At 44.4% G+C, this 26,911-nt stretch overlaps 1 protein-coding gene across 2 annotated transcripts in view; it reads right to left on the minus strand.

The window, feature by feature from the left end:
• SPOCK1 (SPARC (osteonectin), cwcv and kazal like domains proteoglycan 1) overlaps positions 1-26,911 on the minus strand; it is a 496,806-nt gene that overhangs the window by 145,180 nt on the left and 324,715 nt on the right. For both annotated transcript variants that reach the window (XM_077911772.1, XM_077911773.1), the window contains one exon: positions 14,199-14,313. In XM_077911772.1, the coding sequence (XP_077767898.1) occupies positions 14,199-14,313 (115 nt within the window). The remainder of the gene's footprint in view (positions 1-14,198; positions 14,314-26,911) is intronic.

A 26,911-nucleotide genomic window follows, 5' to 3' on the forward strand; every position in this document is an offset into this window, starting at 1 on the left:
GTGGTAGATGTGCAAATATACATTTCCTCACATCCATCCTGCACAATGAAATTCAATAGTTTGTGTCCAAAAATTTTCAAGGATATACTGGGGGTGGGGGTTGCTAACAGCATATGTAGGATGGTTGACTTTTTTTTTCTCTTGGTTATTGAAGAAGGGTCCTTCATGGTATAATACCCTGGTATTCTCACAGGTTTGCATAACTTTAAATAAAATTGCTTTACTCTGTGTGAACAGATGGTCAAAGAGTGAAGCGATTCTAGATCTTAAGTCACAGTAGCAGGACTTTAATAGTTTGGTGTGACTATCACCTGCCAGTTTAAGTGCCCTGAATACATCTCCCTGACTCCTCATGCACCACGACCCTCTGACAGTAGATGTTATCATTAGCCCCTTTTTACAAAGGGGAGAAACATGAGACTTACGAAACAGCCAGCCACACTCCCAGGAACTTTCCTTCTGTTCTGTGTTTATTCTCCCATCAGCTCTCTAAAGCAGACCTGTCAGCACAGAGCCATGGAGAACCCCACCCAAGAAGGGTCCCTTTCCAGTAATCCCAGTGTTTGTTTGCTGGCAGCCAGCATCACAAGCATTTTATTGTCTTGTTAATATCAAACTGCCCATTCAAAAATAAGTTTGAATTTGTTTGCAAAATCAGAACTAATTGCTTCTAAAACAAGGATGGAAGATACTCAGATAGCTGACGTGGTGGCTATTTTGAACCAGAGACAAAATAATGATGTTAATTGAAATGAAAAACATGTTAACTACTGAAATAATCTGTCATGTAAAATGATGCTATAATTCCTCTGTTGTTAGGGTTATTTGAGTCATTATACAAAGTCATAAAATTATACAGGACGAGCAAAATGGCCTGTGTCATTTACAAAAGCTGCTTTGATGACAGAAACGGGCTCTCATGTCAGACACTCTCCATCCTGGTATCCATGGGCTCATGAGTCTCCTTCCTCTTCCAAAGGAAGAAGATTACAGACACAAGATCCTGTCCCAAGAGAGTCCAATTTTCCTAATGCACAGATATCCATCAAAGAACAAGAGGAAGAGTTCTCAGTATTCATGGACTAAAACTACGGTGTGCCTAGGAATGTCCCAAGTGCCACTGGGCACCCATGTGGTACAAAGACACGCTTACAGATGCCTGAAATTTAAATGGCAGATACATAACAGCAGCTATGCATTTAGTGAGGACTTACTGTTCCCCTGATACTATTACTACCACCAACAGTAACTGACATGTTTTAAGCTTTAAGTTTCAGGTATTGCTTTAAGCCCTTTATGCAGTAATGTGTCTCATTTACCCCTTCCAACATCCCCAAGGTGGAGAAAAGATATGGTGAACATGGGAAGCTGTGCTGGGGAGTAAGTTGGGGAGGCTTCAGGAGCAGAGCAGACCTGCAGAGACAGGAAGGACCACACTTCGCATGGTGGGTCCCAGTCCTCAGAGTGAAGCACCGACTGATCCACTGATTCAAGCTGGCAAGTCAACCACAGGAAAGTCAGCATCTCTGTGTGGCTTTCCTCCATCTGACTTGACCCAGGTAAGGTCAGTGAGGCTCATAACATATTCCAAGTCAAGGCTCAAATACCTCAGTAGAGACAGACGTCCTGGAATGAGGAAAAAGCCCTTGGTTCATGGCATGCTTCCAGACCATCAACAAAAAGAATTCTCAATCACCTTCAAACCCATAGGAAAAGTGCCTATTTTACAGTTTTAGAGTAGAATCAGGGCCACCAAAAAAATTATATGCCTGGTATGCAGGCAATTCCAAAAGCAGGAACATCTTTCCAGATGTATGTCAATGTCAACTCAAGTCTCCCTGACCTGCCTGTCACCTGAGCTGTGTCATGGCCGAGGCAGCTGGGGATGCCTCTACTTTTCATAGATGAGAAGATTCGATAGCCAGATGAGAGTTTCCAAAAACACTGGACGTGACCATGGAAATGAACTCAAAGTGGTGATGAAAGCACACTCTGTCAGTGAGAGAGGCCTGAGGGTATGAGAAAGGGAATTTCTGCTTTGTGACTCTGGATGGCTAATGTCTAACTCAATGACAATAATGTGCTGCTTTTGTCTCATTTGTTCCAAATCTAAAACATGAAATGCATTTTCAGAATTTCTAAGGAATTGCATGCAGCCAAACCCACACCTGAGGGGTCCCCCAGGTCTCTGGTCATGTTTGCAGAAGCTAGGGGGGTTGGAATGGAATAAAGTTCTCCTCAGTGCAGGAAGGAGGGCTGGGAATAAAGGGGCTTAGCTTACCCAAATAAAGGTGATGCAGCCTCAAATATTTCAGTGAAGATTAAGGGGTCTGATCACTGTATCTGAACTAAATTCCCAAATTATTTTGAGGGTTTAAGCAGAGCTAGAATTCTAACACAGTCTTTGCTGTTTCAATAAACACTTAATAAATACCTGCTATGTGCCAGAAATTGGGCCCAGAATTCAAAGATGATGCTAACGTTGTAACTGATAGACTTCTAACACACTTCCCATGTCACCACTATGGTCCTATTTAATTACTCTGAATGCCTGCACTGATGTGAGGGAGGTGTTACCTGAACTCCTTTACTCATATACCTTGATACAGTAAAGATTCTCACAGACTGCTACCTCATCCAGGAAAATCTCTACGTCCCATGAAATTATGCCATCTGTTTCAGAAACTCACCCCTCCCAGCCCTTCTACATTTATGAGGGTCAGAAGCCATGTGTGTGGCCAAAAGGGCAGGAAGAAAAGGAATGTGCCAGAAGACAAATGCAGATCTCTCATCTTTCTCACATTTCTCAACATTATGTGAAGTTGAGGTTTCCTTATATGTGGAACTTAATATATATGTCCAGGGATCCTCATCAAACCTACTTTTAGCCTAGACTCTGCTCTGAGTGTTTCCTGACCGGATCAGGAAGATTAGCGGGTTGATGTGATGATGGAAATTCCACTAATGGGTTGGAGACTCTGGTCTGCAGTCATCTCCCATTAAGAGAGTGACAGAGCATGGCCAGGGGCACCAAGGGGCGCTGGGAGGCACTGATGGTAGGGTTTTAATTCAGAGTTCAGCTCAGGGAATGAACATGGCCTACAAGCAATGACAGCCCGCATGCGTAACGTAAGTAAATGTGAGTGAACAGTTGAGCCTTCTTTATTCCCATAGGAGAGTGGAGAGTGGTGTATTCAGTTTTAAGAATCCATTCTCCCTAAAAGGGGGCAGAAAAGAAATTGTGACTATTACCCGCTGACCTTCAGCATCCCTGTTTGATTTGTTTTACTGTTATTCATGTGCTGGCCCAATAAAGAGAGGTCCTGTTCCAGCCCTGAGATCTTAGTGGAAATCGTTAGCAATGGACACGCTAATTGGTAAAAATCAAATGATGCACAAGCAAGCCCAAGGCCGAGAATTTCATTTGGCTTCCCTCCTCGAGCATTCAGAATCCTGACTCTTTGCAGAAGGGGCCCAAAGAACTGAGGGTTCTGCTAACACAGCTTCCAGCTAGTTGTTTTAAAGCTCAGGTGTGCCCACAAGGGCGTGTGCAAGTGCACACAATTCCACCGTCAGCTCTGCTGCTATCATCTTAGAAAATATTTGCTTGCATTCCTGGGGGTGGGGGACAATTCTTATGAGCTTGTGTATGAGGGAAAGAACACCACATATGTATGATCTACCTTGGGAAGAACAAGCCAGCAAGATGAAGCAGAAGTAGGGAGACAGCATGATCAGGGACACTGCTGTTTGCAAGACAGGCCCAGAGACAGACAGGAAGCTGACAGGCACGTGGCATTTGAGAAGATGAGCACCATCACCCACACCATCTCCACACCATTCCCCTAAAGCTCTGAAGGAGGTAGAAGCAGCCCCATCAGTACTATCATTTTGCCCCTGATCTGAAGGCTTTCTTTACATTGTCATATGAAAGAAGCAGAGCCCTGACAAGGCTCTGTGGCCCTCACCAGCAGAGAATTTTCTGGATAGGTGGCCAGGAACTAAGGCTAACTCCATTGGCCTGGGTCTTCTCTCACACTGACCTTCCCCTACCACTATCCTCCCTCCCTTTCGCAAGTGTCCACTCACATGCCACCTCCCTTTGAGGGAGGTTAGTAAATTGAACACCAATAAAAAAAAAAAACGAAAAAAAAAAAAAGTAAGTCAGTTGGAGAAGGACAAACATTATATGTTCTCATTCATTTGGGGAATATAAATAATAGTGAAAGGGAATATAAGGGAAGGGAGAAGAAATGTGTGGGAAATATCAGAAAGGGAGACAGAACGTAAAGACTGTTAACTCTGGGAAACGAACTAGGGGTGGTAGAAGGGGAGGAGGGCGGGGGGTGGGAGTGAATGGGTGACAGGCACTGGGGGTTATTCTGTATGTTAGTAAATTGAACACCAATAAAAAATAAATTAAAATGAAAAAAAAAAAAAAAGAAAGTGTCTCCAGGGCAGAGTAGCCCTTATGGAGAAGATGGGCTTCGGGGCAGCCTTGCCCTGACCCCACACCTCTGCCACACAACTGCAGGGATGCCATTACAACATCCTGCTCTTATCCTACCTCATCCTGCTCTTATCCTCTCTTATTAGATTCTTAATTTCTTTTTTTATCTCTCTTTTCCTGTAGACGTTACTCTCTGTAAAGCTAGATTATGTCCATTCATCACAGAATTCCAAACACGCAGCAGGGTCTGGCAAATGGAAGGCACCATAAATATTTGTTAAATCAAGAAATTATCACAGACTCCAACTTAGTGGATTCTGAATTAATGACCTTCAACCTACCATCACTGGTGTGCGTGAGCTGTTTCCTGAGGGCTAGTCCTGCCAAAATCATGACAGGAGGGATTCAAGTCCTGAAGCCCTTGGTCACCATCACCATATCCATGGATGGCCTCCCCTGGCATCTACCAAGAGGAAGACTCCAATTCCAGGCTGGACCAGAGCTCTGCCATTTTGCCCTCCACTGGAGAATTACTCATAGCCAAGGGAAGTTTGAGCCAGGGCTTCCTCTCTCCCCATTAGGTAGTGAAAAGCGCCACTTGTGGTTCAGCAGGAAGCAGGACACACCAGCATCTCCAGCCATGGTAACCATGGACAGACTGAAAAGAAGGCCTTTCCCAGCTCAGTAATAGAGCCACATCCGTTTCAGTGTGTGCGCATTAAAAACATCATTTAAGAGAGTGCCTTGGAAAGGTACCAAAGTCCCCAAACTAATCAATTTTCATCTCTCCTGTCCCTCTGTGCATGGAGGGTCTTGCCCTCTGCCCACCCTTTCCATGAGGAACATTAAAGACAGGACATTAGCCTGAGAACATTCTATTTAAAACAAAAGTACTTCTAAAGATAGCTTTGGATGCTCATCTAAATCATCCTGAGTCCATTTTCTGGCCCCAGAACCTGCATGCTCAGTGCCCCAGATGGGCCCTACTATGGTGCCTGATATCCATAAAGAATGTCTTTCATGGTTCATTGGTTGAATTAATCAGATATAAAATGTCTAAACTGAAAACCTACCAGTTGAGATCTTGATGAGTTTCGGCAGAAAAGCAAGCAGTCCACAGCAGATTTATTAATAACAAAGGTAAAGGAAAGAGATTTCAGAAAATTAAAGCAGAAGTTAGTGTAAGTGAGAAAATTCAATCTCACCCCTTGTGTAAAAGAAGATGATGTGTTTTGTGAAGGACCACATGGGCTTCGGTCCCCCCTCCCACCCTGATACTCCTCTCTCTGGATACCATCAAGGGTCCCCAAGAGGCACAAGCCACAGAACATCTTCAGTGAGCTGCAGGGGGGCTTGAGTTTGTCTGTTTCCTAGTGTTTAGGGATGGACATGCTGATGTAATGCTTCACACCTGTGTGCTTCGCAGCATGCCCTGAGCCCTGGTGGGAATCACACCTAGCGATTACCTCCTTGAAACCTGCACCCCCACCTCAACCTCCTCTTTCTAATCCACTTGAATCTGATGCATGAAATATGCCTCTCTGTCCATCTCTTAATAGGCCAGGACATCAATAAACAGAGCAACTGCAGCCTGTTATCCTGGGGAGACCCCCAGCACAGCGTGGTTCACTCAGGCTCTCTCAGACACAGAGGTAGGAGTCAGGAGGGCAGTGTTAACATCAGTCCCTGGCCCAATTCCACAGACTCTTGGCTTTCTAGCTTTCCAAAAGTTCTGTACCTGGGCACATGCACATTCTGGGGATTCAATGATAAAAACTTTCCAATTTCCTACAAAGAGAATGTGGCGCAAAAAAAAAAAAAAAAAAAGTAAAAAAAAAAGAAAATGATCCAGTGCACTTAGGGTCGACCGGAAATATGAACTACCTTCTCTGGAAAGGGCTTCTGGAGCAATGCAACCGGGGAGGGAGAGATGAGCACCTGGGTGGTGGGGGCTGGAGAGGGCTCTGGCAGGGCAGAGGCTCTGGTCCCTAAAAGTCACAGTCAGAAACAACTGTCCAGCCAGGCAAGATGCCATCAGACTCTCTGGGAGAGCTCGCTTACTCTCATAGTAGCTGCCCTCATTTGCTCTTCATCTTCGGGTTTAACCTGTGTGGCATTGGCAGTAAAGTTTAAAACATAAATAAATAAAGGGAAAACAATGGAAGGGCCAAATTTGGGTCTGGTAAATTTTACCGACAGTCATGATTTTAATGTGTTTATAAAACTCGCCTAGTGGACCTGCCTTACAAAATAAGATCTGCCTCTCACTTCATCCCCTTTGTTCCAAGGGACTAAAAATTCTACACAATTACTCACATCTCCATTATGAATTGCTTTTTCTCTCTGCTGCTCTTGTTGTCAAGCCTGTGTAATCAATACTCTCAATTTCAAAGAGGAAAACAAAGGAATAGAGAAAGTAACTGGTTTGCTTGAGTTATGAAATCTTGCTCACTGAGGTCCCCAGAAGCAGCCAGGTCCTTACAAGCAGAGGCACACGATACTTCCATTTAAAAAAAAAAAAAAAAGAAGTCTGTGGTTTAAAGTAAATAAATATCTCTTTATGTTTAAGTGACACGTGGTTTCAATGACACCTTACAGGAAAATCACAAAGGGTAAAAATGAGCCCAGAATTACCACTTTGGGCACAGAAAAGGAGGAATCAGGTGTTCCCAGGCCCCTACCCATGGGTCTGTGAGGTGCAGGAATTAGGACAGGTCACCAGTCCACACACACAACCTCAAGGGCCAAGAGCAGGCTGGCTGGTTGGCTAGTTGATGGTGGGCTTTAGTACGGATGGAAAAAGCCAGTTAGAGCTCACACCCATGATTATACAGCAAAGGTGGCCTTGGGATAGTCCTCCATTCTGGTTCAAATCTGCCCTTTATGGGCCCTTTGCCAGTAACGTAGTTACTGACAGAACCTCAATAATCCCATCTGTGAAATGGGGATCATAGGGGTGCCTGGGTGGTTCAGTCAATTAAGCATCTGCCTTTGGTTTGGGTCCTGGAATCAAGGCCCATGTTGGGCTCCCTTCTCAGTGGGAAGTCTACTTCTCCTTCTACCCCTGTCCTGCAGCAGCCTGTGCTCTAGCTATCTCTGTCCTATCTCTGAATGAATGAACAAATGAATGAATAAATGAATGAATGAGTGAATAAATAAATAAATAAATATCTTTTTTTTTTAAGAAAATGGCAATTGTAATGCAGACCTATACAACTACTGCGAGAAGTTGGCACTATCCCTTCTGCCAAGTGTGTCTAACATGGTAGGTGGCCAAGAAGCAGTGTCCCTCGAACCAACCACTTTCCCTCTGTTTTCCTCAGTGACCATGGGTAAAGAGATCACAGTAATGGTTTTCCTGTTTAATAAGGTGGCTGATTCAGAAGTGGCCTCAAACCCAAAACTCAGCTGCATAAATTCCACCAACAGCCTAGAAACAGCACCAAGCCCTCATCAGAGCTCTACCCAGACCCAGAGAAGGGGGGAAAAGGAACATCTCCCTGAGGTTAAAATAGAACACAAGGCAATGCGCAGGCCTCTTGGAGAAGAAGTGTGAGCTCTCTAAAGATAAAAATGTAATGCGGGATACAAGCATGATCGCACTTTGGTAACTGGCAAGGTCTCGAGGTGGGAGGTACCAGAATGCCATGCAGACACCTACGAATCACCCACTTGCCATGTGGCCATGTGTCTGCCAAACCCAGACAGACATGTGTATGTATAATCAACCCGTTCAAAGCCCCTGTAGCAGGAAGCAGTGCTTTGTTGTAAAACAAAACTGAGATGAAATAACCACCATCCTTTCAAATATCCTCTGAGAGTTTGGTATTTGAGGCACATTCTGTCATGTACTTCTCTCTGACCTCAAACACTTTGATTCTTTTTTCCAAGTTCACATAAAAGACAGAAAGCTCTCAGATTGGTCTACAGTACCACGAGCCTGGACTCAATCTGAATTCTTCGCTGGTGCAGAGAATTCGTTGTTATTCCAGATAATTAGGAAGCGGAGATAAAGGGCCATTACGTTGGAGAGGCCTAGCCCAGTGGGAAGACTGGCCGTCGGCTCCTTATTTAAAAACAGATTAGTTCCCACTGCTCCCAGAAGGCTTCCAAGGGTACGCTCAGATATTCTAAGTCCCATCCTGACACCCTCTCCTCCTGTTCACAATACACTTGCCGAATTTGAGAATGCGGCTTGTCTGCAAGGCTTAAAACAAATGCTTCAATTTTCCATTCTCCAAATGAAAATCAATGGTAACAGAGAGGTAAAATCAATGTTCATTGCTCTGTAGGGAGAATCCCACCTCCAGCTCCTGCCCAGCCAGAGCAATAAATCAGCAGCAGCCATCTTGACTGGCAGTGAATCCCTAAGGGTGGAGCCCTCAGTGGGTTCTATGACTTTTTGTCCATGCTTGTTTCCTGAGAGGTCATTTTCTTTAAGACAGCCTATGACAATATTTCTAAACCTAAGTCAGGAAGAATAACACATTGCCGCATTAAAAACTCTTCATCCCTCAAGGAGTTCTTTTGCCGGTGGGATTTTTCGCGTCTAATACCAGAGTGTAACTATTTCCCCAAAGATCCATTCTGTATTATCTAGCTTTAAAGAATGCTCAGACGCCCCACCGCTCTATTCTCCTAGACAACCAATGATCTGCTTTCTATCACCACAGATTAGTTTGCATTCTCTAGGATTTCAGGGAAATAGAAATTAGAGAGTACATATTCTTTTTTTTTTTTTTTTTTTGGTCCATGTCCTTTCACTCAGCGTAGTTATTATGAAATTTATCCATGACATTGCATGCATCAATAGCCTATCTCTTTTTATTGCTGAGTAGTCATCCACTGTATGGATATACCACCATTTGTTTATCCATTCACCTGTTGATGGACCTTTGGGTTGCCTCTAGCTCTTGGCTATTACAAAGTAAAGCTGCTGTGAATATTCATGAGTAAGTCTTTGTAGGGACATATGCTTTCGCTGCATGATCCAGATGCAAACCTTTTGTAAGATCTGTGTTTTACAATGTTTTCTCTTAGTATGGCTTATCATTTTATTACTGTGTTTCTTGAAGATCAAGTTTTTTAATTTTGATGAAATGATATTTATTATTATTTGCTTTTATGGTTCATGCCTTTTTACCTATTTAAGTAATCTCTGTCAAATCCAAGGCTACTACTGTTTTCTTCCAGAAGTTTTATATTCTTAGCTCATATTTAGGTCTATAATCCATTTCAAGTTATTCTTCTGTACACTATGTCATATAATCTTTAAAATTTGTATCTACAAAGAGTTATATATCATAAAAACATTCATTTATAAAAATTAACTGAAGAGAGTCCAAATTTTTATATATAGGATAGGCACCCCTTGATGATCAAGTTGTAAGAAGAACAAACCAATGGATAAAACCCATAAGTAGAAAAAAACAATGGAAGGGAATGTACTGGAACGTTTAATTACTGTTTTTAGCTTGTGTGACCATTGCCTATTTCCTGTTTCTTTTTACTTTTCTGTATTTTTAGTGTTTCCTACAATAAGCATCAAAGATTGTTATATCAAAAATCAATTAAGATATTTTTAAAAAGTTATTTCAGAGAAGGCTTTCCGACTCCAGGCAGCCTTCCTGGTGCATAAATGGCCTCTCTGGAGAACCTAAAAGGTGAACACACAACCCAGAATTCACCCTCTCCTGAGCCCATTCAGTGTGGCTCGATAGTAGGAAGAGATGAAACAAAGAATTTCCAAGGAGAATTCTCCAAAGAAAATGTGAGATTAGCTGAAGCCTCTAGATGAATCCAAATGCAAACCCATATCCAAAAACGACCCTAATAAAGGATAATTCCAGCAGAGAGAGACTGCTTGCCCCACTTGGCACCCCACCAAAATGCTGGCCCATCCACCCAGACACTCTGTGGTCACAGATGTGAATGTCAAACAGCTTCTTCCCTGGCTCAATCTCTGTGGGCAAGGAAAGCTAATGAAATTCTCTCACTGATGCGCTCGCTCACCATCCTCTGTCTCAATACACTTGACAAGACAGCCTAAATCTGTAGCCTCACAATCAGCTGAAGGCTGGCCCAGCCGCCTCTCCACGTGTGTGCACTGCTGACTATCTTGCAGGCGGGATTTACCTCTTGAGCTGCTGCAGAGGCCAGATTGGCTGATGGGACTGTCTACAGATGTTTCACGGAGAGAAAGATTACTTCCCTGACTGATGAATAAATAGAGTTGTCAACACCATCTCCTTGGTCAGAGGGGACCCTTGAAGCATAATGCAGCAGGACAGATGTTTCATCCGAGAAGGTGTCCAAGACCCTAAGAAGAGGTGTGCACTTGGCTGATATGGCAGGCCGAGTAATTGAGCCTCCAAGAGGGAGGTGGGGAAGGGGGCCCCACCACCGCAGCCAACACCGCTGCTGAGTCTCCCTGGCTTAGACCACTTCCCAGGTTCTGATAAGGGAGTGGGCATGCTGTCTCAATCACAGCCTCCTCTTTGGGCTGTTTTTCCAATGAACAAAAGGTCCCTATCCTGAGAAATGCGGTCGTCTTCTTAGTCCTTACCTGCTGTGAATCACAAAGTGGGCAGAAGTAATGATGCCGTAATCCTCATGCTAAACCTCACAGCTTCCTCCAGAAGGAAGGAAAAGCAGGCACAGTCATACTGGTAAGGAGGCAGGGCACCTGGAGGGGCTGCCTTTTCAGAAGCATGCAACTGTGGGGTTTCCTGGCTGACCTTTCAGAATGAGTGAGACAGTGACAGTAAGTATGATCATAATTGGTTTAGCAACTGAAAGACCAGCCATTATCATGTGATGCACCTGCATCTCATCAAACTCTCAGACAAGAACATGCATGCACAAAATACCCTGTGCAAGAACTAACCACACTTACTACCCGTAAACTCTCTGCCTAAGGATTCCTAGAGGATGTCTCCCAACAAAGAGGAAAGAGTAATGGGTAAGTATTTTCATCAAATCCATTCTACAGATGATAAAGCACCAATTCAGAAAGGCAAAGTAACCTGCCAAGGTCACTGAGCAAGGAAGTAAGTAGCCAGCCTGGGAATGGAGCCCAGATTGGTCTCATTCCCTAATTTGTGTTCTTAGTCACTGTAATTTTGTGGCCACCAGGAGATGTGGGAGACAAGGATTACACTTTCAATGCAAGCAAACAACTGGTGGTACTTCTCATAGGGAAACACAGCAAGCCCAGACAAACACCACATCCACCTGAACGTGCCTGGTTCCCACCTCCACCTTGCACAGATTTGAGTGTCCTGCTGAAAATCTCCTGGGTGGCACTTACAGAGGGGCTATGTTCCAGGAGGAAACAGGCAACAGACTATCCATGTTGCACACCCACACACACATCTACTACCAGATGGCTGAAACCTAGAGGGTTATCCCAGAAAGGGCATTTGGGCATTTGTGGCAAAAGAGGCCCCATCACGCACAGCAAGAGAACCTAAGATAGCTTTCTCGGAGTATGTATGCCTTAAGAACACTTTCTAGTGATAATAACAACCAAGTGTTTTTATATCCCACTCCACAGCAAAGTTGGTTTTCCTCCAGGGTAGAGAAGTATGTAGCTGTAGGGTGTAATGCAAGCCTGGCACATGGGAGGTACTCGATACCTTTCTGTGAAATGACAGTGAATGAAGGGATAGATGAGGACAGGACAAAGGGAGAAGCCAACACATGGTAGTAACGGGAAACATAAGCTTTGGAGCTGGATAGTCCTGGGTCTGAATCCTGGCTACCACCTACTAGATGTATAAGCCAATTGCTAATGCCTCTCTTATCTCGCTTCTCTCATTTTCAGAGTAGAAACAAAAATAAATACCAGCCTGAGAAAATGGCTGGAAGAACTCAAGGATGTGGTGCTAAGTACAAAGCCTGGCACATGCCAAGGTTCAGGGATGAGATCTACCTTTACTTCCAGGGAGAAGATTCCTGTCTGTGGGAAAGAGCAAAACACACTATACCCTGCATCTCAGTCTTACAGAGACCAAGGATAACTGTTTTTAGGTGGCCATGGAGGCTGGGTCAGGAGCTGGAGCTGCAGGGACTAGCTTTGCAGATGCAGACAGGGTGAGGGCTCTGCTCCAGACGATTTTTCTGCTGGACCATGATGGAGCTTCCCAGGCAGGCTCAGAGGAAACCATTTAGGAAACTGAAGGAAATTAGAACATGTCCCAAGAGGAGCAGCCAAAGGGATGAGCATTGCCTATACTTCAAGAAGTGTGGGAAGAGACACCTGGGTGGCTGGGTGATTGAGCATCTGTCTTTGGCCCTGGAGTCTCAGGATCGAGTCCCACATCGGGCTCCCTGCAAGGAGCCTGCTTCTCCCTCTGCCTGTGTCTCTGCCTCTCTATCTGGGTCTCTCATGAATAAATAAAATCTTTTTTTTTTTTTTTTAAGTGCAGGAATGGGTGGGCGATACCTGGGTGGCTCAGTTAATTAACCGTCTGCCTTCGGCTCAGGTCAAGATCCTAGGGTTCTGGGATGGAGCCTCTCATTGGGTTTCCTGCTCATCACAGAGCCTGCTTTTCCTGCTGCTCCTTGCCCCACTCAAGCTCACTCTCTCTCTCAAATAAATAAATAAAATATTTAAAAAAAAAAAAAAAAAGAGTGGGAAGGGACAGAACCCTTCCTGTGTGGGCCCAGAGTCAAAATAGAGCTAAGGAACAGAAGCTAGAAGAGGCACCTTTCTGTGGGAACCATGTTCCAGAAAGGCTGTGTTTCTTTCCTGAGGTTCTGGCACTGCACAGGTGGATGGAAGATCGCATTGCCAAATCCCAAACTAGTGTGATGATTCCAGTGCTCATGGCTACACTTCTCTACCACACAGCAGGACAAGAAGAAGGGTGAACAGGCACTGAAATCACCTTTCTCCCACCCACACCAACCCAACCCCACTGTTAAAGGAAGTCTCATGTGTGTGTGTGGGGGGGGGGCAGGGGTTCACACATGTGCTGGTTCTTTTTTCAAGTATTTTTATAGGACTGATGGCATATGTAGCCCAAATTCAAAGACTTTCTGTCATCTACAGAAGCCTAAGCCCACTGGATGGATAAGGCTGGGAGAAGGTAAGGGTAACAGATAAAGGCTTCAAGGACCCTGAAGGGCAGTGGGGAGACCTACTGTGTCATGGGTGGGGAAGATGAGACATCAGGTGCTGCATCCTGAGAAAATAGCAAGACACATCCTCAGGAGGAATGGTGGTGTGGTGGTCCTGAGGAGGGAGGACCCCAAATCAGGGCGCCCAGCCTGACAAAGATGCCCACAGGCATCTTTGCGGGCACAAAAGCAGACAGCCTGCAGACAAGGAACCTCCAAGGATGATCATAGTGGCACATGAGTGGTAACCAGGAGACTAAAGCTCAGAGGCCGCCTCTTTGGCTATAAGCTTCCTGGATTTCTGGGGCCATCCTGGAAGGAAGAATGCCCCCCACCATGACCAAGAGGGGAATTTTTGTTCTTCTGCTCAGACGAGGGCTCAGAGACATATAAAGTTGATTGAAAGCAAATACAGATATTGAAATTATTTGCAAACCTGTGTTTGAGAATTGAGATTCATACCCAGAAGGACTGCAGGCACCAACTACCATATAAAATGGTGACAGAAGCACATGCTTTCCTCCTGCCTCCACCTCCTTGCTGTCATTTCCCCCAACCCCTCTGTCAGAGATGGGCTACCACCAGATCTGTCAGCTGGAGGGCGCTTCCCAGCCTGCTGCCTTACCTGGGGAGCAGGTGCTTGCGGCTGACACACAGGGCAGTCTGGTAGTCCTGGGTCACACATACTTTGTGAGGGCTGCACTTCACCTTCAGGCAGGGGTCTTTGGAGGGGTCCAGGGCTGAGGCAAAGAGAACAAGAAGAGGGGCGTCAGGACTTCCAGGGATATTTAATTTTTCTTTCTATTCAAATAAACAAGTGGGAAACAAATAGACCTTGTGTTTGCACACTCCGTGCTATTTTCTGAGGCTGTTGGGTATTGGATCAGATACCGAAACCAGGGGCAATTCTGTGTCTGTGGCACTTACTCCTTTTCACAATCAGGACAGTTATTCCATTGCGTTTTGGGGAGTTTCAGCTTCTCCACCTCAGACAGGAACGACTTTAAAAATCCTTTAGAATCTTACATGCTCGAAGGACCAAGAGCTACCTTTCCCTCTTTGGTTATCTGCCTGCAATTGCTTTTTACGACTTCATCCATGCCTACCTTTACTTATACCTTACAACGTAAAAAGTCCTTGAGGACAAAGCTTTTTTGGCTCCAGTTCAATCAACATGGACTGTGTGCATCCATAAGCCTGTTTTACATTTTGTGAGGAACCTCGGGATGCGTGAGTCCATTTTGTGCCACACAAAGTCCCAATATAATAAGGAGGGGGGAAAGTTGACCCATAAATATTTATTGTGCGAGGCAGGAGGAGGTAAGGGCCATGATGGGCATATAAAATGATAACAGAGCTCGAGAGACACAGAGATCAATTTCTGGGGCCTGGATTCATGAAACATTAATATGTGAGCTGGATCTTGAAGGAGGAGAAGAGTTTGGGAAAGACAAGTTACAAAAGGCCACTGAGGCATGATGACCACACACACCACCAATGCAGGGAGGCATCCGGGGTGATGGCAAGAGGTTCCACCTGATTCCTGAGTGCAGCCCGTGGGCAGGAATAATGGGGGCAGGGAGGGAATGTTGATTCAACCCAGGCAACAGAGGAAGGGTCTACCACAACTGCAGATCCAACTGCAGTGTTTCCCAGAACGGGCCAGGCAGGGGGCCCTCCCTAGTCAGGGCGCTGCAAGCGGAGGCACACGGGCTCCTCAGAGCAGAGGAGAGGCCGCAACGATTCTCTGCAAAACAAAAGCAATTGCACCATCTCCCAGCTCCAGGCCCAAAATGTATTCGGCAGTAAATCTTTCACAACTTCTCTCCACAGCCAGAGGAGGTGATATTTCCCCCTGTCCTCCCTACACAGATATTTGGTTAAACACAGTGGCATCCCGGGGAGCCTAGGGGGCTCAGTGGTTGAGCATCTGCTTTTGGCTCAGGGCGTGATCCCGGGGTCCTGGGATCGAGTCCCGCATCGGGCTCCCTGAATGGAGCCTGCTTCTCCCTCTGCCTGTGTCTCTGCCTCTCTCTCTCTCTCCCTCCGTGTGTGTGTGTGTGTGTGGGGGGGGGGGGGGTTGTGTCTCATGAATAAATAAATAAAACCTTTTTTAAAAAAAGTGGCAACCCAAGCAGGGAGGGCAAAATTGCCGTGAGAAATGCCCTCATCCCCTCAACCACCAGGTCTCTCGGGGACCATGGCACCCCTGAGCTCCGGGAGGTCATGATTCCTCTCAGCCCCTGCAGGCCCCAAACCTCAAGACCTCCTGTCTCAGGCGGCTGTGGGGGAGTTCCCAGGGAACCTGAGCACACTGAATCCAGAGGCAGCTCTGCTGCCTAAGTAGCTCAGGGTGGCTCCCTCTCCTGCAGCAGCTTCAGCCGCCCTAAGCACAGGCAGGATGACCATCAGGCAGTCAAGTCTGCAACAAGACTCAGGGCCTAGGCCCAGGGGCAGCACGTGACACAGCCTACTCCCCAAGGGACTGCCCACTGTCCAAAGCTTAGCATAGGGAAACAAGCCACAGGACGAGAAAAGAGGCTGATGGAAGCCCCAGGGACAGGGTGTTCACTTCGAACTCTTCAGCTGCGGGCTGCATCCAGGAGGCAAAGGGCAGTGGGGCCTGGGTCTGTTCTCTGAGTCCTCCAAGGCTGGGCCTCCCAGAAACTCACAGAGGGAACTTCCTGGCCCCGGGTGGAGTGCTCCAGGTCCTGGGCATGTCCCCATGAGAAGCTCAGGCCACTGGACTTCCTGTAGTGTCACCCACCGACCCTGGGGAGGCTGCCCAGCCAACCCTAACTGGCTTTCCAGGACTCATGCAAAATTGAGCCAACCTGTACAATAACTACAGATGACCCAAACAACCACCATGCCAATGCTTCGCCATCTCTCCTCACCACGGGATGGAAGTAAGATGGTATGGATCACCAGAGACTTGGGGACCAAACCACAGGCCACCCCAGCCAAGGTTCCAGCTTTGGCATTTCCATGACAGGTGCTCATGGTTGCAGAAGCCTAGGGATTTTCATTGGAGTGTGCTGCTGAGGTGGAAATGGACAGGGGTGATGGACAGCAAAAGCTGGGGGACCTCATGACCAGCTTCACTGCCAAACTTGAGTTTCTCTTTCTTTCTGGAGGCAACCCCACAAACATCCATGTCCACACTGCAGCCCAGATTGTCCTCAATGGACAATGCTGGCTCAAAGTAACCAAGCGAGACTTGCATAGCACAGAAGAGCAAACCCCAGGCCTAGTGTTTTCTGAGTTTGAATGCTGGCTCTGCTGCTTACTCAAACCTCAGTTACCTCTTGCACATAATGTGGGTAATACCATCTGCTATTGCTTAGATTGTCAGGAGAACCAAATGAGTTAGTATTTTTGAGTACTTAAAACAGATCTGATGTATGTGACACACCTCATAGGTGTTTGCTGATTTTTTTTAACATTTTGTCCCCAGAATGATTAATAACCCTTCATAATAACAAAAATAACATCCACTTCTTCAGAGATGCAGGCAATGAAGCACGCCCTATAACTGGATTACCGTATTTAGTTTTCCAAACCATCTGAAGAGGTGGCAGCTGCCAATGTGCCCATTTTACAAATGAAAGATTTCAAGAGTCATGGATGAGAGGCGCAGAGGGTATCTGACACGCAGTCAGTTGACTCCAGAATGCAAACTCCTCACCATGCTGGCCAGCAGCATGAGAATCATGTAGGATCTCCTTTGAAGAGCTGGCTGTGGGGTCCCACCTCACACCAAGTAGAGCGCACAAGTGCACCACGTTCTTGGGAAGCCTTCAGGGCAGAAAGAGACTCCAGGGGTCTAGGTATAGGGTAGCCAGGAAATCTGGTGCTGCTTAGGCCAGAAATGCAGGACTGCCCCACGGGCCTCACATAGCCCCAGGGTTTCCAGAGAAGGTGAAGTGCCCTGCCTTGGAAAACCTTGAAGCCCTCTGCTCACTCTCTCTGCTGGAGTTACCTTTCAGCTCACTCTACAGACTAGTGGTCCAGTCCATTTTCTTTCTGTAGCCTTGCCACATGTCAGGCTACCATTAGGTTAACTACTATAGATCACTGTTCCTCCAATTCTCAAAGCCAGCATTTCTTAAAATAAAAAAATAATTTAAAAAAATCCAACCAAAAATACTAGTAAACGAAAATCATTTAACTCCATACACATACTTAACAATTTGCATATAGAAATAAAGTCTGCTAAAAATTAATTACCAGGGTCTGAATACTTCAAACATGTATGCGAATTATATTGAGTAAATGAACTTCACAGAACAATAAAACTAATAAATCAAGCTGTCAGCATTCATTTAATCACCACGGTGCATTTTGTGTCTGAAAAACGGCAATGTTCAGATTGAGAGGGGATGAGGACAGTGCAAGGAGCGTGTCCTTTCCCTTTAAATGCAATCTCCCAAATGTGCTTTTCCAAGCTGCCCCAAGGCTCGCAGTGACACCGGAGTGCAGCAGACACCCGCATTGGCCAGGGCTGTGTGGCTCCACTTTCTAAAGAGAGTGATAACAGATCAGAATAATAAGTGGCATCTGAGAGGCCTTTTGGTAAGGTGCAGGGAAATTGTGCAGGTAAGGAGGTAGGAGGAGAGCTGAGTGTCAGTGATAACTGGGAGCAGACCTATAAGCTTCCTTTTCAAGGGGCTAATGATTTCTGGAGCCTGTGCTCTCTCTCCCACCACATGCCTGAGGACAGGATGCAGTACTGCCCCTCTCCCCCAATGGCAGAACCCTGGACCCCCTGCCAGTGTCCCTTGCGATGCCCATAGGACCTCTGTGGACCACAGCAGGAAAACCTACCTGCACAGGGCACACACCCACGGAAGGTAGATTTCATCCCCCCCATTCCCCAACACCAATCAAGTGTCAACTGGCACAGAACCCATGTCCAATTAATTCGTTTAATAAATTTTACAAAACAAAATTTTCCAAAAAAAAAAAAAAAAAAAGAAGAACAAATTAAAGAGAGATGTGTTAGGCTGGAAAATGCTGAATTTGAAAGCAAGTTCATTATAGGCTTCATGTAATTTTTTAAATTAATTTTAGTTTTTAAGCTCACTGCTTGATCTCAATTAAGGTAGTGATATTTTAATTATCTTAATTGTTTCTAAACTTGTTTTCCAGTTCGAGTTACTTTTTAATTAGCTACATTGATTCTAAAATCCAGAATCAAGCTGTTGTGGGCATATCCCATAAGCCTGCTGTTGTGGGCACATCCCATAAGCCCGCTGGCAAAGGGTCGTAACACCCATGTGAGTGGGGGATACTACCTCAGAGATGCTGAGATGAGGAGAGGACGTTCCCTTTTGTGGGTTGGCTACAGAGTCCCTGAGAGTGACCTGGGACACTGACACATTTATTTTATTAATACCCGCAGAGCTCCCGTTCTGTGCAGCACAGAGAATGCCACCTCTAGAGGGAGCTGATGGTGTTCCTGCCCACGGGGGCTCACGGCTCAACAGGGAGGACAGGCAACAGGAGGGTAAGTTCAGCAGGTTTGGAGAGAAGGGGTGGTACCTCACCTTGCCTGTCAGGGAGTCAGACTTCCCTGACAGACAGACATCTATGGAAAATGGGTTTAAGCCAGCTGATGGGATGAAGAACATTCCAGGTAGGAAAAGCACCTTTCTCCCCAGAGAAATCAAGGCAAGTCTGGGGAACCGAAGTGTTTCATTGGGCTCCTAACAGGCTGGAGCTGGGGTGGTAGATGGCAAAATGGGAGAGCGTGGCCACATTACCACGAAGGGCCTTGAAGCCTCAGGGAGGACTCCAGAGGCCCATGGCCCTCCAAGTGCCACCGTGATGACACGTATGTCAGAACCCGATGACTGCTGGCACACCTGCCCATGCTGAAGTTAGCAGAGGGGTGTTACTTTTTTTTTTGAGCAAAAGTGTAACTTTGATAAGAACAGACAAGCCCCTCCAAATAAGGAGGAGTATCAAGGTGGAGGTCCCCGGGGCCAGCTCTTGGAGCCTCGTTTCCTCCTGTGAGGAACCTCCAGGGACCCTAAGACACAAAGGATTCTGGGAGGCAACAAGTCCACCCGGTGAGTCGAACAAACAAAGACATCGTCTAAAGCAGCCATACGAACTTGTGGTCCACTCTGCTAACTCCAGGAAACTTCCACAAACAAGAGGCCATTCATTTACAAAAAGTTGACAAATTAATGAATGTTTGTTGTCTCCTGGTTGCTTTCAAGACCACTCTCTGCCTGAATCATGCTCAACCAAGGTTCATCCAAAGAGTGGACACTCCCCGTGATTCATTAGGAGTAACTTAATGGATGGATGACAGAGAAATTACTCCAAATTGCTAAAACCTCATCAAGCTAAGATCCCCAACACTTATTACAGCTTGTCTGTCCCCATGGAAACCTGTGCACACATCTTGCTTCCCCCTCCTCTCCGGAGGGGCTTGTTTACTAGCTGACAACAGAGCCTCACAGAATACAAAACAGAAGATTCCACCCACAGAATTTTGCTGGAACCAGATAAGAATGGCAGTCAGGAAGACTTCTGTCATCATTTTCAGTCTTCCCATTAAAGGCACTGGCCATGCTCATCGGAGGCTGAACAAAGGTGTCCACTGGCCACGCATCTAACTCAGACAGATAGTTGAGTGGCATAGGCAGCTGACCACATATGCCCAAGGATGAGGGAATTGGAGTGGGTGGGGACATAGGTGGATAAGAACAAAGAGGCAGAAGATAGAAAGATGCATCTGACCAAAGGTACCCCTCCTGAAAAGAGATATTTTCTTTCCCCTTCAAACCAAACACCTGAGTAATCTCGCTGTATTAAAACTAAAAGCAGGGATGCTCAGTGGTTAAGTGTTTGCCTTTGGCTTAGGGTATGATCCTAGGATCCAGGATCAAGTCCCACATCAGGGTGGTAGGGGCCAGGATAGTATAAGCTGGTAACAGCCTTTTTAGTAGGGCAATGAATCTGCAAGTTCCTAAATGCTAACAATTGTTAAGTAGAGGTGAATGAGTATATAGGAGTTTATTATAGTATTCCCTCAACTTTTGGTATATATGTAAATTTTAATATTAAAAGGAAAGGAGAGAAAATAGATATATCCCATTAGTCAGCAAGTCAATATGTTAGGCAAAAATATATATCTTAACAGTCTATGGTAAGGGAAAATTATCAACAGCTAGAATGTCTATCTACTCTACCCTACTTGGGCTGCCATAACAGACTGCCAGCCTGGGTGACTTTTATCTCTCATAGTTCTGGAGGCAGAAAAATCTGAGATCAAGTTGCCACCACGGTCAGTGTCTTATGAGAGCACTCCTCCTGGCTTGCGGAGGGCTACTTCTCACTATATGCTTATATGGCCTTTCCTCAGTGCACACAGAGAGTAGGCCAGGGAGCTCTGGAATGTCTCTTCTTATAAAGATACCCATCCTAGAGGATCAGGATGACCTTATTTCACTTTCACTACCTCTTTAGAGGCCCCACCTCCAAATACAGCCACACTGAAGGTTAAGGCTTCAATATATAAAACATTCAGCCCATAACACTCTCTACAGGGAAACAGTTACTTTAATTACAAGACATCCCTTCATGAAATCCTATCCAGCTCTTATAAAAGAGGAAGTAGATCAGTAGGTACTAACACAGGTACAGGTTTATAGCAAATTAAATGAAAAAGCAAGTTAAAATATTTAAAATAGCAAAGTAATTTCCCAATACCACATGACTAGTAAATGGCAAAGCCAGTACTCAAAACCAGATCTGTCTGCTTCTTTTTATTTTATTTTATTTTATTTTATTTTATTTTATTTTATTTTATTTAAGATTTTATTTATTTATCCACAAGAGACAGAGAGAGAGGCAGAGACACAGGCAGAGGGAGAAGCAGGCTCCATGCAAGGGAGCCCAATGCGCGACTCGATCCCAGGACCCCAGGATCATGCCCTGAGCCAAAGGCAGATGCTCAACCACTGAGCCACCCAGGTATCCCCTGTCTGCTTATAAAGGAGATCGCTTTCCCTTTGCTATCCTGCTGGCCTTGAGAAGTCCCTCTGCCCACAAAGTCCTAAGTCTCCACCCACTCACACACTAGAACCTTCAGTTTTACCACTGTCCTCTCCATTCTGGGGTTATCCTTGCAATCACCAGTGAATGAAGTCAGACTCCCTATGCCCCCAGGGACGACACCCCTGCTGCTGCCTGTCACTGACAGGTTTAGAAACATCACCTGCAAAGAATACTCTCCTGCTTCTTGGAGAATTTTGCCTGCAGCAGGGCAACAATGAAGTCACGACCATTGCTGGGAGCAAGAGCAAGTGTCCGGGACTATGAGAATTTGGAATTTGCATCCAAGGTGTAAAAATGAAGAACAACCAGTGCCTGGCTAGAAAGGGCTTTGCCTTTTGGCTCATGTGCAAAACAAGACATTACAAGCAACCACTGTTAAGTCCAACATGCTGATTTACAAGTCCTGATCATTAGAAAAGAATGCATTAAGACAAGGCTACTAGAGCAGCAGTGGAGATATGCTCCATAAAATCACAAGCCACAAAACTCTATAACCCTGGTCAGCCAATCCTGCCTTCCCAAAGCTATCATCCTATACCTTCCCCTGCTCCCCAGATGGTCTGCGATGGTAAAGACCAGGACCCTCACTTCACATTTCTGCCAAAAAACTAATTTCCCTGTAAAAGTGGGATGGGGGGAAGGTGGATAAAGGTGAGGGGTGTGGGAAAACTAAGTGGAAACAAAGGGAAAGAGAAAGCATTTTATGACATAATACATCATCCAATTAGGGAGCTGACAATGGCAATAGTGACATCTACTAAGTTACAGAATAATGTATTATTACTCTAATTAATCAATGAAGACACAGATGCAGATATCAGTTGAGTATTACTTTACTAATGAGGAAACTGACACAGAGATGGTAAGTAACTTGCCTGTGGTCACACAGCCCTTAAACTAGAAAAGTTTAAACTAGAGAAGTTTCACACCAGAAGTGATGCTCAGAGCCACTAGGTCAACTCATGAAAACAGCTTATGATGGGGATAAAGGCGACAACTACAGTACCAAGCAGCAGCATGTTGAATCCCTTTGTTCTTCTCCCCCCAAAATCATGTCACCTATAGGATCCTCTAAAAAGAACTTCTTACTTTGAAGAAAACACTGTACTATCAGAAGGCAAGGTCAGACTGTTGGACATTTGAGTAAGCTTATATTACTTTTATAATGAATATGAAAGTCAAAGTTTCTTTTTTAAGATGATGCTCATGCCCAGGTAACTTAACTTGAAAAACAATATGGACTAGGTGAGCATTGTGGTTCCTTTTGTGAAATATTCTCTGAAGCCTATCTTTGGTCCACATCACTGACGAGGAGATGGAGGACACCTGGTGGTAACATGGGACGGGATGAGCAGCACAAACAATAGGACCTGAGGATGACCTCCATTCTCAGTGGAGGGATAAGACACCATCCACAGAGAAGTCTTAACCTTCCCAACCATCAAAATGGCCATAATTAATAAAAACCTATAGTGATAAAGGCACTTGGGTTCTACTTCATGGTAACTGGCAGAGATTATTCTTCAGACATTTATGAACAAAGGAGACAGAATTACTGAAAATACATAATACCATAAGGAAAACAAGAGGACATAAAAAGCACAATAAAAATCAAATATTTCCAAGAAAAGGGTATTATTAAAAGAATCTTGTAGCTCATTAAGTCTATGTTTTGTACCTATACTTCATTTTAATACAATTAAAATTCCTATAAAACATGCAGCTTTTCACAAAGAATTAATTCCTTTGTGCTAATGAACATGACTCTGTCACTATTCAGCAGTCCTTGTAGTTGAAGAATGGGGAAATACAGAAACTCTACAAATTTCAAAACAAACAAACAAACAAACAAACAAACCAAAATTAGTGTGTCCAGAAGAACAGCACCCATGGATATGGATCAAAATGGTAAGGGGTATAAAAGGAGAGGCACAACTATGCCACTTCCTGCCTATGTGGTCCAAATGAGTTACTCACTCTTTAGGATTCAAATGCAGACAAAGAGATCTACTTCGCTTTGGTATTGTGAAGATCTGATGACATAATGCATGAAAATTTCCCAGCACAGGGCCTGGTACATATTATCATCCTCGCCACTCATCTAGCTTGCTCTTCAAACACAGAAAATGGATATACACAAAGAGCAAGGAACCCTAGACATTTCAGAGACTCAAGATACTGGGGCAGTTAATAAATGGGCAGAAGACATGAAGAGACACTTCTCTGGAGAAGACATCCAGATGGCTAAAAGACTCATGAAAAGATGCTTAACATCACTCATCATCAGGGAAATTAAAATCAAAACAATGAGATCTCACCTCACAACTATGAGATGCTAAAATAAGAACAAGAAACAAGTGTTGGTGAGGATGTGGAGAAAAGGGAACCCTCTAGCACTATTGGTGGGAATGCAACCTGGTGCAGCAGCTCTGGAAAACAGTATGGAGGTTCCTTAAAATAATTAAAAATAGAACTACTCTATTATCCAGTAATCAGACTACTGGATATTTACCCCTAAAATACAGAAATGCTAATTCAAAGGGATACATGCAGCCCTATATTTATTGCGGCAATATTAATAGCCAAACTATGGAAGCAGCCCAAGTACTCATTGATAGATGAATGGATAAAGAAGATGTGGTATACACATACAATGAAACATCACTCAGCCATAAGAAAGAATAAAGCACTGCCATTTGCAACAACTGGATGAAGCTAGAGAGGAGACAGCAGAGGCCAGAGAAAGACAAATAGCATATGATCTCATTCATATGTGGTATTTAAGAAACAAAACAAAGGAACAAAGAAAAAATAAGAGAGAGAGAGAGAAACTAAGAAATTTATTCTTAACTATAGAGAACAAGTTGATGTTACCAGAGGGGAAGTAGGAGGCAGGATGGTTGAAATCAGTAATGGGGATTAAAGAGTACACTTATCATGATGAAAAATAAATAAATAAAGTTAAATTAAATTAAACTTAATTTAATTTAAAAAATATCCTGGCACTACAGTGCTGTTCAGCCCTTCCAATTTCAAATGAGAGATTCATCTGTACAAGGACAAACTTGAATGTTTCTCTTTGAGCATCATGCTCAGGGTCTACTTTATCTAGAAAACTTTTGCTGATTAGCCAGATCTACCACTGCCAGATCTACCATATGACAACTAAGGAGTTCATGTATCTCTAGCAGAACTGTGTTCTACTCTGTTTCATCTCAAAGATTATAAGATCTGGGAATGAAGAATGAAACCCTTTTTTTTTTGCTCTAAATTACATGCACTAAGAACTAACAACAAAGCCTTGTCAACAAACCCACAAGGTCATAGTCTTTGTTTTGAGAGAAGGTATTTTGGGCTTTGAAAAGTCTCTAGTGGAGAGTCATGGAATTTGAATCTTAAGGTATCCTAAGGCCTACATTCAACCACCACTGATAAAATGCTGGGGGTGGGGGGTGGACACTGATTAAGGAGAAAGAATCTGGCAAACATTGTTGATCCAAGCAGACAAGGGCCCGAGTCCAAGGAACTTGGTAACATGGGGTATGCTGGGTACAAACGGACAGCAGGGTTTAGCAAGGCAGGCTTTGTGCACAAGGCTTGTGCTTTCTGATCCTTAGCCAGAGGCTGTCCATCTGACTGCTTCGACCCTGTCTTATAAAGCTTAGCAGGAATAGGTGTTAACTGAAACCAGAACAATAAAGTCTGCAGGGAAATCTTGACCCAAATTAGACAAAGGGATGGATGTTCAAATGCCCTCTAAGAGCCTCAGATGAGGCAGTTGCTTCCATAATGTGGCATTCTGAGAAGTAGAACCTCAATCCAGAGCTCTAGTGAGGTGACATAATGTTCATTCACTGGCCACCTCTGTATCAAGTCCAAAAATCAGTACGAGAAAGCAAAATAGTCCCATAACAGAGGTATCTACCACAGGCAGGTCTCTTTTTCCTCTTTTCCAAAATCTAACCTAGTTCTTACTTCTCAGACTATAGTGGGTGAGGGAGAATGCAAATCTATAGTGAATATCCCTGTAGCATCTATTTTACTAGGTGGTAAATAATTTAAAACTTTTCTAAAATAATAAGGCAATCACTGGTCTACTTTAGAATACAAAATTAATATAAATTTGTATAAAGAGATTCCAAAAATGTATGTGCTTGTAGTAGATTCTGTCCCCTGAATCTCAAGATAGATGTTTGTTCTAGCTTGCCCTTAGAGGCTCTCTGGTAGAAAAGTCTCAGAAGTGTTGAAAGTGTTTACCAACTTTAAAGGGTCTTAAGAATGAAGTGGAGAGCTCTCCAGGGTACTGATATCTAGGATGGAAAATCAATAGCACTAAAAGTACATACAAAGAACTTTCTCAAGCAAATTGTTCATTCTTCCAGGACCATTTGAAGCTAGTTAATCAAAACTGCATCCCACACCCCCTGGAACAGACTCCCCATGCCATCTGTTCCCAGGAATCTCAGTCCCACTGGTAAAAGTCCCCAAGATTTTTCAGAGAATTGACCCTGTATAATCCAAAGCTTTTCTGAGAGCATTCAATGTGTCAAATATTGGGTGAGGTTTACAAATGAGTTACAAAGCATTTGTCGTTCCCTAGGTATGAATATCAAAGTTAAAGCTTTTATTACTTTCATCCCTCCCACTGTTAATTTTTTAGAAACACTTGGCCCCAGATTTATAAACAGGTAATTGGAGACTACTCATTTCCAAGTCCTTTCTTTCTCCAATTAGGGCAGATTCATTTCTGCTTCCTTAGGATGGTTCCCAAGGCTATTAAATTCCATTCCTTAACTGATAACATTGAAGCAGTCATGACAAAGTTAGTGCTGATTGGAACAGAGGTTTCTTTGGGCACCTTCTAAGCTATTAGAAATTACTTCAAACTGAGAGAAGAATGGTTGTATCTCCCACTGTAGGATTCAGTAAATCTGTATCATTTAAGTCTCATGTATTCTTGTTCCTTTGTTTTGTGTGTCCCACCTTATAGAATCATTGCTAAAATACTTTTCCATGTACATCCAAATCAGCCAAGCAATTCACAGTTCCAACCTTGCCCACAGCCAGCTCTCTTTTCTACTTTTCTCTTCACCCATGTGCCCCTTGATGTCCAATTACCTCCCTTACATTACTCTAAGATAAAGCCTATACTGCTAATATAAAATATAAATCAGGTCTTAACTGCACATAGAAGACAGATCCAACAATAAATAATGAGAAAGGACCTATGAGGCTTCCTAAAATAAATATGGAATACACACAAGG

The sequence above is a fragment of the Canis aureus genome, chromosome 10, assembly GCF_053574225.1.
Source record: "Canis aureus isolate CA01 chromosome 10, VMU_Caureus_v.1.0, whole genome shotgun sequence".
In the NCBI taxonomy this organism is placed as follows: Eukaryota; Metazoa; Chordata; class Mammalia; order Carnivora; family Canidae; genus Canis; species Canis aureus.